General features: G+C 41.0%; 1 protein-coding gene across 1 annotated transcript; it reads left to right on the top strand.

Annotated features, from left to right (window-relative positions):
• The first annotated feature begins 2,110 nt into the window (after positions 1-2,110).
• Positions 2,111-3,052, top strand: LOC121434850 (olfactory receptor 49). Its single transcript, XM_041633809.1, has one exon. It carries the CDS (start codon positions 2,111-2,113, stop codon positions 3,050-3,052), a length of 942 nt encoding a protein of 313 aa, XP_041489743.1.
• Positions 3,053-10,770: the final 7,718 nt, after the last annotated feature.

The following is a 10,770-nucleotide window of genomic DNA, read 5'->3' as shown; positions in this document are numbered from 1 at the left end:
AAGCACATATTTAACTCATGTATAAGGTAGTATATTGTCATTTCTCAGATATCACATTGGTTCCTCCTCTTGCCTGTGGCAGAGTTCATTTCCCATACAGAAAGAAGCTTGCCCTGAGCAGGTGTGATGGTGCACGTCTGTATTCCCAGCATTTTAGAGAGTGAGGCCAGAGGATTGCTAAGTTGAAGCCAATCTAAGGACAATATTGACTCATATAACCTAGAAAGAATAATCACTTAAGGTGAAAGATATTCTCTAGATATTGAATTCACAAACAACTCTGGATGGCAATTCGTATTACTGTTATTTGGTTTGATTATTGTGGATATTATATAAAAGCAACAAACATGGTAGAAATGCATCTTTTTACCTCTGCATATCAGTTTCATGGACATGTATTCCCAAAAAACAGTAACCAAATAATTACAAGGTGTTTATAATAATGACAGTTCATTTTATCAGCGTACGAGAAGCAAAAGGGTGAAACACACAACCTACAAGCATAGCCGTACAGTCAGCACATAGATGGCGGACAGCATAAAAACCATGGCAGAGTCCAGCAAACCAGAGCTGTGGTGCTTTAAACGAGCCTCAAACACACCTCATAAAGGCTGTGCCGCAGAGCTACCCTCCCAGCCCTAACATCCTAATCTTCATAGACTGGGAAAAGTGAGACGGCTCAGTGATTAAGGGCACATACTGCTCTTGCAGAGGACCCGGGTTCAATTCCCAGCACCCATGTTGGGCAGTTCCAGCTCCAGGGAATCCAACACCTCTGGTTCTGTGGGCGCCTGTACTCATGTGCACATACAGCGCAGAGACCCAATGTATATACATAGTTAAAAATATAAAAATAAGGCCAGGCGGTGGTGGCGCACGCCTTTAATCCCGGCACTCGGGAGGCAGAGGCAGGCGGATCTCTGTGAGTTCAAGGCCAGCTTGGACTACAAGAGCTAGTTCCAGGACAGGAACCAAAAGCTACGGAGAAACCCTGTCTCAAAAATTAAAAAAAAAAAAAAAATATATATATATATATAAATCTTAAAATAAAAAAAACCATTGTAGATGCTATCTCTGTGGGCATACAGATGAGTCTATTTCTTTTACTCTACACTCTTAGACTTTCTGTAATGAACTGTTAATATTCTGTATTATTATTTATTATTATTGTGTGCCAGGGAGCAAGTGTGGCAGTCAGGAAACCACTCTGGGGACTTGGCTCTGCCCTTCCACCTCTACATGGGTTCTAGGGATTGGATTATGGTTGTCGGGCTCCCGTAGCAAGTGCTTTACCCACTGAGCCGTCTCACCAGTCCTCAGATAATACTTTTATAATTCTGACATGTTTGAAAAGTGCTTCTCCTAAATACACTATATTTGCTATTACATTACACTCACACTATCCTACTAGTTTTGGTCATAAAGGAGAAGTGAAGATAGGCGGCATTATGTAGCTGCTCGCTCCGTGTCCAGCCCAGGACTATGTATCGGCTATGAATTACCTGCTTTAATCTTGGCAGAAGTTTTCATACATACTGTGGGTTTTTTTTTTTGGTTTTTCATGTGGATGAAATGAAATTCTTAAGCTAAGGTAACTGGAATCCAGATGTAGTCACTATCTTTTCTAAAGTGCCTTCCCTAGCAAACTTGTCAAGCTTTTTGTGAATGATGGTGATAACAGTTTGATTCCCATTTGCAAAGGGAAATCTTTTAATGAGTTTAGGAAGCCTCTTACAACATTTAAATGAAAATGGAAAAAGGTATCATCCAATCATCCAAATTAATGAAAAAATTTTCTGACAGAGAAAAGATAGGTTACATAAAAAAAATTGTTTCATTTTTTTTTCTAAAATGATGTCAAAGTTTATGGTCTTGCTTTTGACTCTGAGAGTTTTTAATCACCAGCCTGAGGAGTGAGAAGGTCATGAGCTGAAAACACCAAAGGAGTCCTCCAGCTCAAAATGTAGTACTCATTTGTCCGTATTTCCCAGCCTGTATTGTCTTCTCATTCCTCTGTATTTCCCAGCTTGTACTGTCCCCAGGTGCCCAGAACTCCGGTCCTGATGCTGAGCATGATCCATGAACATCCTCAGCAGCAGTGGGAGGAGCCATGGAGAACAGCACCACCATCACTGAGTTCGTTTTGCTGGGGCTGTCGGATGCTTGTGAGCTACAAGTGCTCATCTTCCTGGGCTTCCTCTTGACCTACCTCCTCACACTGCTGGGAAACTCCCTCATCATCTTCATCACTCTTGTGGACAGGCGCCTCTACACACCCATGTACTACTTCCTCCGCAACTTTGCCGTCCTAGAGATCTGGTTCACCTCGGTCATCTTCCCCAAGATGCTAACCAACATCATCACAGGACACAAGACCATCTCCATACTAGGTTGTTTCCTCCAAACATTCCTCTATTTCTTCCTGGGGACCACGGAGTTCTTTCTACTGGCGGTGATGTCCTTTGACAGATATGTGGCCATTTGTAACCCTTTGCGTTATGCCACCATCATGAACAAAAGAGTCTGTGTCCAGCTTGTGTGTGGCTCATGGATGTCAGGACTGATTCTCATCATGGTTCCCAGTTCCATTTTATTTCAGCAGCCATTCTGTGGCTCCAACACCATTAACCACTTCTTCTGCGACAACTTCCCACTCCTGGAACTAGTGTGTGCCGATACAAGTCTGATCGAGTTCCTGGGTTTCGTTATCGCCAACTTCAGCCTCCTGGGCACTCTGGCTGTGACTGCCACCTGCTATGGCCACATCCTTTACACCATCCTGCACATCCCCTCAGCCAAGGAGAGGAAGAAAGCCTTCTCCACTTGCTCCTCTCACATCATCGTGGTGTCTCTCTTCTATGGCAGCTGTATCTTTATGTATGTCCGGTCTGGCAAGAGTGGACAGGGGGAGGACCATAACAAGGTGGTGGCGTTGCTCAACACGGTAGTGACACCAACACTCAACCCTTTCATCTACACTCTGAGAAACAAGCAGGTGAAGCAGGTATTTAGGGAGCACGTAAGCAAGCTCCAAATGTTGAGCCAGACATGAAGAGAAATCATTGCCAGTTTGCCTGAACAAAGTTTGCTAATGAAATCTGCCCTGATAGTCGTTGATTTTCTCTGGGAGGGCAGTTCTGTGTGATGTGCTCTAGTGTGCAGGCCTTTCTTATACGTGCCGCAGTCATCCATTCCGTCTTGTTGGGAGAGAACAGAAATTCCAATAGACCAGTACTATGTATTGTGCCTTGATATTTTGGACCCTAGCCTGTATCTAAATTTTAGAATTTACCCTTTCTTAAATGCTGAGAATAAACTTGGTATTTCTTTGCTAGTGCTTTTCAAATTTGATAAAAATATGCCCAAAGAATATATTCATGGATAGACTTCAGAAGTAATGCATATGGAACAATTGCTTAAGTGGTATAAGTAAAAAAAAAAGTGGTATAAGTGGACTAAATAAAAAAATATAATACAGAAAGCACTAAGCCAAGGGCTAACAAGCAGACAAAAGTAACGGGAAAGATGCTGCAGTACATAAAAGGGCCCATGTAGCAGGCAGTGAAAGTCACCTTCCCAGCAGGCACGGTGATGCACACCTTTGATCCCAGCACTCGAGCAGAGGCAGGCAGACCTCTGTTAGTTGGAGGCTAGCCTGGGCTAAATAGTGAGTTTCAGGACAATCAGAACTTCACAATTGAGATCCCGTCCAAAAAAAAAAATACAAAGTTGAATTTGGAAGGAGTTCCAAAAGCCATTTGAGGTTGAAGGGGAAGAGAGTGTATAAGAAATGCCACAGGGTACTGAGAGGAGGGTCCTCCTTGTCCCAGTCCCTCCTCCTCCAGGTCTGACAAGTTGGCTAGACTCTGACCAGGCGCCCTCCACTTGATAAGCTGCCTGCCATAATAAAAGGAAGGGGGATGTATCTAAAAGATGTACCTAAAGATGATAGCAGGGACCATTGTCCTAAGAATGTTTGCAGAGAGCCCCACATTCCAACTATCTTGAGAACTGTTTGTTAATGGAACCACAAAAGAATGTTTCCGCTTACACAAAAAACACCAGGTCTGCTAACTGGTGACCTTTGCTATCCCCACCCCAAGCCAAGTTCCTCATTCAAGGGCTATATAAGCTGTAACCATTACCCTAATAAAGTAAGACCTTGACAATTGAAAAAAAAAAAGAAATGCCACAGGGAAACCCATCGCTTTGTACACTATCTTAAATGTTAATCTAGAAAGAAAACACTTAACTGTTTAATGATATGATTTTTCAATTGCATCAAAAATTATCAAATACTTAGACTAACTCTAACAGAAGGTGTAGGAACCCTTTGCTCAGAACTGTAAACCAGAGCCTGGAGAGATGGCTCGGTGGTTAAGCGTGTCTGCAGCTCTTTCAGAGCATGGGAATTCCATTCCCGGCATGATGGTTGGAGGCTCATAACTTGCTGTAAGTCCAGATTAGGGGAATCTGAAGATTCAGTCTTCTGCAGTCACCCCTTAATATAATTTTTCTCTTTTACATATCAGAAATTGTCAGATGTAGGAACTTTGTCTGCTTGGTTAACAACTGTCAGACCCTCTCACCTCAGGTCCTCTGGAAGAGTAGCCAAATAAGTTTGTGTTTTTAGCACATCATTTTTTTTAAATGTAAGAGATTTATCTATTTTATGTGTATGTGTGTTTGCCAGCAAATATATATGTGTACCATGTGTGTTCTGTGTACCATGGTGGGTGTCCATGCCCTCAGAGGCCAGAGAGGAACAAGAACCACAACCCACTAAGCTGTTTCCTCAACCAAGGAATGAATGAATATATATATATATATATATATTGTTTTTCTTTAATACTGAGAATCTGAGAAATTGTGAGCTGCCATTTGTGTGCTGGGAACTGAACCTAGGTCCTTTACAGAAATGGTAGGAGCTTTTAACCACAGAATCACCTCTTCAGGACTCTATCACTCTTTTATTTTATTGTTTAATTTATTCATTTAATTGTTTCTTGTATTTTTTGAGATTACAATATGATTACATCATTTCACCCTTTTTCCTCCTCCAAATTCTCCCATACACCATTCCCTGTTCTTCAAATTCATGGCCCATTTCCTCCAATTATTACTGCATGCATATATGTATTTGCATATATATACATATATATGCCCCTCGCCCAGCTACAGCAGCTGCTTCCCCATGTGGAACCCAACAAGTGCCCAGGCAGGGAAGAAGCCAGCCTGATGGCAGTTTGAACGTGAGTCCAGAGTTTGTACATTGAAAACATAATCTCAATACATAATCTCAATACATGACCTTGGGGTTATGAGAGCTCTGCCCTCAAGTGGATTGATATTACAGGAGTCCTTCCTTGCCAGAGTTCCTCCTCTTCTTGCCCTATGATGCCTCCTGCTGTGTTCCAATGCAGTGAGATGATCACCAGATGTGGTCTTTTGTGCTTGCAGAACTATGAGTTTAATAAATTTCTGTTGACTACAACACATCTAGCTTGTAGTGTCTTATTGCAGTAGCACAAAACAAAGGCACATGGTTCATAATTTTTCAATATTTCCAACAATATTGTAATAGCCTCCTTTTTCTCAGATTCAAAATATAAAAGAAAAGCAGTCTAATATGGCAAAATTACATATTCTCTGGTACCGAGGAGACAGTTCAGTAAGTAAAGTACTTGCTGAACAAGCTATAGGGCTTGAATTTGGATCCCCAGTGTAAGAAGCGTGTGAAGCCAGTGGTGGGAATTTGTTGTACGGACACAGGCAGATCTTTGCCTAGCTGTTCTGTGACTCAGTGAGCACTGGTTCAGTGGACGAAAAAAGTAAAGCAGAGAATAATAGAGGAAGACACTGACCGCTTGTCCCCACATGTACACGTATGTGCACACATCGATACACAATATGCACACACAATTAACATAAAAATAAATAGAGCTGTCAAGATGATTCAGGTGGTAAAGGTGGTTGCCTCCTTTAGCCTGAAGACTCGCCCCAAGTTGTGTTCTGACACATTCAGTGTGGTACATACACACCCCACAGACACAGATACACACTCTCTCTCAATGAATACATGTAATAAATACTGCTGTGTGTCCCATGAAGAAGATTTAAAAGAGTAAATCTGAACCATTACAATCTTCAGTACCAGAAAAAAAAGGGTTTAAATGTTTCTTAAGTGAAAGAGAATGAAACAAGAAATAAATCACAGACAACTCAAACATTGGAAGCCAGAAAAAATATTTCTAAACAATCCACCTGTCAAAGAAGATATCAGAAAGAAAATGAAAATACTTAGAATTTTGAAAACACTTATTTTGAAGGAAAGCTACAATATAAGAAAATTGTGAACTGTAACTCAATGAGTGTTCATAAAAATTCATAGCGTTAAATGTTTACACAAGAAAAAGGATAAAGATATCAAGTAAGGTACCTAAGTTTTCACTTTAATAAACTAGAAAAGGATGAGTAAATTAAGCTTAAAGTGACCAGAAGAAATGGCTTGACAAAGATAAAAACAGAGATTGATACCTGGGAAACAGAAAAACAAGAAAATAATTCAATTAGTTTTTAAGTAGTTAAAAATGTCAAGAAAAAATTAACTATCTAAAGTCATCATGAAAAAAAGAGAAGACGGTGTCTGCTAAAGGGCAGAAGCAACCAGTTGCCCCACCCAACTACAATGCCTAGGCTAACAATCACAACCAACACACACAGCCCCTCAGGGTGCATACCTTGTCAGAAACTGCCAGCTCTCTACTTGGAGTGTTCATCCTGCTCTCAACATCCCTTGGTCGAGGTCTCATGAGATCCCCCCTTCCATGTTAGGTGTCATCCTTTTTCAGCTCTTTATTTAGGCAGCCATATTGGTAAGACTTCATGGGAATAGCTCTCTGTCATTTCTAGGAGACAAAATCTCGTAGCAAACTTCCTGTTCCTCTGGCTCTTAGAATCCTTATGTCTTCTCCTTTGAGAGATCCTTGAGCCTCAGGTGTGGGAGCTGTGTTGTAGCTGTATCATCGGGGGCTGGCACCACACAGTCACTTGTTCTCCACATTTTAATAGGGTTTGGTTTTCTGTAATAGTTTACAACTGTTGCAAAGAGAGGGTTTTTTTTTGTTTGTTTTTTTGTTTTTTTGTTTTTAGTGAGCAGTGGGATCTATGCTTACCTGTGTGTAAGTATTTAGATAAGTATTTAGAATGTAGTTAGGGATTGTACTGCTTTAGTAAGGTGGTGGTTGTAGGTTCTCCTCCAAAATCCATCATTTCCCTCGCCCTGGGGAGTTGGCTAGGCTTCTGGTACCAGGCATGAGGCTGATCTTGCTGCTCAATAAATACTGAGGATGATCTTTTGTCTGGGAGAATGCAAAAGAAAAAACGGAGGGAGAAACAGATCACACTGGGCTGGCTTTGCTTACGTAACTCCAAGAATTAGACGCTTTCTTTAAACAGGCACCATCACGACATGGGAGCAATGTTAGAGAAAGGCCTCTGGCTTTGCAGGAACATGTATATTCTGTGCCACTGGATTGAATATTTTGCAAATGTCTGTTAAATCCTTTGATACAGATTAGCTTCATCAATTGGATGCAAATAGAAGCAAGAAATTGATCAGGCAGTTTGGGGGCAGGGACCTTGAAAATCAACAGTTCTGTTTCTCTTGTCTTTGATAGGCAGCTATAAGTAGGAATATTCCTGGTTCTACCTGAAATTTTGTCCTGTTTGGAGGCTTGGAATGCCCATGATGTTTAAGGGCACTGGTTTGTACTCTGATTTCTTGTTTTTTATCTTTCTTCTCCTTTTACGTGGAAACGCAAAGAGCACAACTGCCTGAAGCTACTTGTGATCAAAACGCTTCATTGGCCCTGAGAGGTGTTTCTGAAACTCCAGACACAGGGATGGGAGAACAGCATGGATACCTTGTGGGTGGGGCAACTTGACCAGGTGACCACCGTACCCCTGTTGTCTCAACCCAGTAAGGCCTGTTAACTCTCTGAGGCACACAGATACTCCATTCTCTGCCTGTTTCTCTCTCTCTCTCTCTCTCTCTCTCTCTCTCTCTCTCTCTCTGTGTGTGTGTTTACAGAAAGCAAATATTTATATCTTAATTTTAAAATCTAGTCAGCAAGTCTAGAGTGGATGTGTTGGTTCAACCTGTAATTATAGTGCCTGGGAGGTTGATGCAAAAGGAGCATAGTAAGTTTGAGGTCAGCCTGGGCTATGTAATAAGTTGAGGCTAACCAAGGGTACAGAGTAAGATTCTGTCTCAAAAAAACCGAACCAAAGAAACAAGGAAAATAGTATTTAGAAAATCTCCACTGATTCCTTTATCTTGATGTTTGCTGTCCTGGCTGGTTTGATGCATGCTTAGTCCTTATTTTTCCCTCCTTGAGAGTCATGTTTGGTGGTTTATTGAGTTAAACATGATGGATTCTTTCCTAATTCCACTTTGTTCATCCATTTCCCTGTGGCGTTTGCTCTGTGATCCCTTGATCGAGACAACCTTTCTTTCTCCGCGTGTAGTGTCTTTGGCTATAGCTCTGGTTGGTGGGCATGCACTGCCTTAATCTGTGCTTGCTTTGACATTTCTCTTTTCCTTTATTGATTAGAAAAAATCACTTTAAAGAGCATAGTAAATTTTGGTTGATGGTTATTTATTTTCTGGGCTTTAAAGAATAATTTTGTGCTTTTATGGCCTTGGAGATATAATGATATTCTGGTGAATTTGTTTTTGTGAGCTAGCATTTTTCTCTTGCAGCTTTTAATATTGTTCCTCTGCTTTGGCCATGCTTAATATAATTTGTCATGGTCAGATTCTTATTTGGTCAAATCTATCTGGGATTATAAATGCCACTTGTACTTGGGTATCCACCACCCCATCCCCAGATTTGGGAAGTTTTCTGTTGCAATTTTTTCTCTTGGGTTTTCTATGATTTCGGTTTTTGTCTCTGGTCCTTCTACCACATGGGTTTGGGGATTTGGTGTTGGTTATGTCTGCTAGCTCTTGGGTGATGTGGTGTTGTTTGCTGATGTTTTATCAAATGAAACTTTCTCAGCCTTGTCTTCCATCCCTGACATTACTTCTCCTGCTTCTTTTAGCTATTGACTTCCACAGTGATTTAATTTAACTCATAGAGTTTTTCATTTCCAACATTTCTGTCTGATTTTTCCAAGGTCTCCATTCCTTGTTGACTTTCTCACCCATGTGCTGAATAGATCTCCTGTCTTTGCTGCTCTGCTTGCTTCTTTCCTTTATAAAAGCACTGGTAATTTTAAAGCAAAAACTTTTGTGCTTACTTTTCTTTTTTTTTTTTTTTGGTTTTTTTGTTTTTTTTTTTAATTTCTTTTTTTTTTATTGAGAAAAGGAGAAAAAAAAAAAACAAGTTTCCACCTCCTCCCAGCCTCCCATTTCCCTCCCCCTCCTCCCACCCTACGCCCCCTCCTCCCACCCTTCTCCCCCTCCCCCCACTCCTTTCCCCCTCCCTCTCCAGTCCAAAGAGCAGTCAGGGTTTTCTGCCCTATGGTAAGACCTAGGACCTCCCCCCTCTGTCCATATCTAGGAAGGTGAACATCCAAACTGGCTAGGCTCCCACAAAGCCATCACAATACGTAATTTCTTATTCCCAGAGTAAGATGAATACAGATGGTTTAGAAAGAAATAATAGAGAGAAAATGGAAGAGAAAAGTGTTGTAATCAAACTACAATCTCACAAAATTAACAAGTAATGGTAAGAAAAAGAAAATTTAAAAATAAAGTTGTAGGATATGAATTTTAAAATGAAAAGAATAGGGTCTGGAGAGTTAGCTCAGCAGTCAAGAGCACTTGCAATTAACCTGAGTTCTGTTCCCCACCAACCACTTGGTTGCTTACAATTATATATCAAGGCCAGAGGATAGTGCACCCTCTTCTGAACGCCACAGACTCAGGCACACTTTCAAACAGGTAATGTGCTTACTTTTCTTGAAACATGGTAGTGCTCTTTCTTTCGAGGTACCCGAAATGACAAACCAATGGTTGCTGTTTTTAGTTGGAATCTGTATTCAGTATCAACTGAATGTGGATGCCTTATTTTCTCCAATTTCAGGGTTGGGATTGTTTTACTCTTTCAATATTGAGTACACTAAATTGACCTTCTTGTTAATATTTTACACTTCATACAGTTCTTATTTTATTAAGAATTTTTAGTTAGTACTCTCCAGTAGGTTTTGAGGATGTTCATTCCATTTTTGTTGAAGTTTTTGGGAACCTGACCATTCTATAATAAAAACGGGAAAAAGTTAAAACTACATTTGTAATTACAAAGAAGATCTAGGCATACAATAGAAGTGATGGAAAGAGTCAGTCGTGAGAAAGAGCACAGTGCCGGCTGAAGTCATAAGTAGACAGCTACACACTGCTGTTTCCCTTCGGAGCAGCAGGCATGCTCAGTCGTGTGGCAGGATGTATTTAACTCAGATATAACAAGCAATGCCCTTCTATGGGAGATCAGGAAGTACTTGATCGCCCTTAGAGGAAGCATACTTAAGTTCTGGCCAGCACCTGAGCAAAAGAGACAAACTATCAGAAGGAAAAGTTACACCTTTCAGAAGGATGGACAGACCCGATGGAACTCTGTGGCTTCTCAGTGTGGAAGCTGTGCTGGGAGGCAGAGAGCCGGGGAAGACAAGGACAGCACCTCATTAAAGAGATTATTATTCCACCCATCTCTTCTGCATGGCTCAAGGGGAATAAGCCTTCTTAGGGTGGTCCTGCTTCTCTGGGAG

The sequence above is a fragment of the Microtus oregoni genome, unplaced genomic scaffold (assembly GCF_018167655.1).
Source record: "Microtus oregoni isolate MIOR12 unplaced genomic scaffold, Mior012 000045F_ref0000178, whole genome shotgun sequence".
Lineage (NCBI taxonomy): Eukaryota > Metazoa > Chordata > Mammalia > Rodentia > Cricetidae > Microtus > Microtus oregoni.
The sequence above is the reverse complement of the archived record's forward strand: the minus strand, read 5'-3'. Positions and strand labels throughout refer to the sequence as shown.

What these genes read in the sequence shown, in the direction of transcription:
- LOC121434850 (XM_041633809.1), top strand. Translation starts at nt 2,111, where the DNA reads ATGGAGAACAGCACCACCATCACTGAGTTCGTTTTGCTGGGGCTGTCG.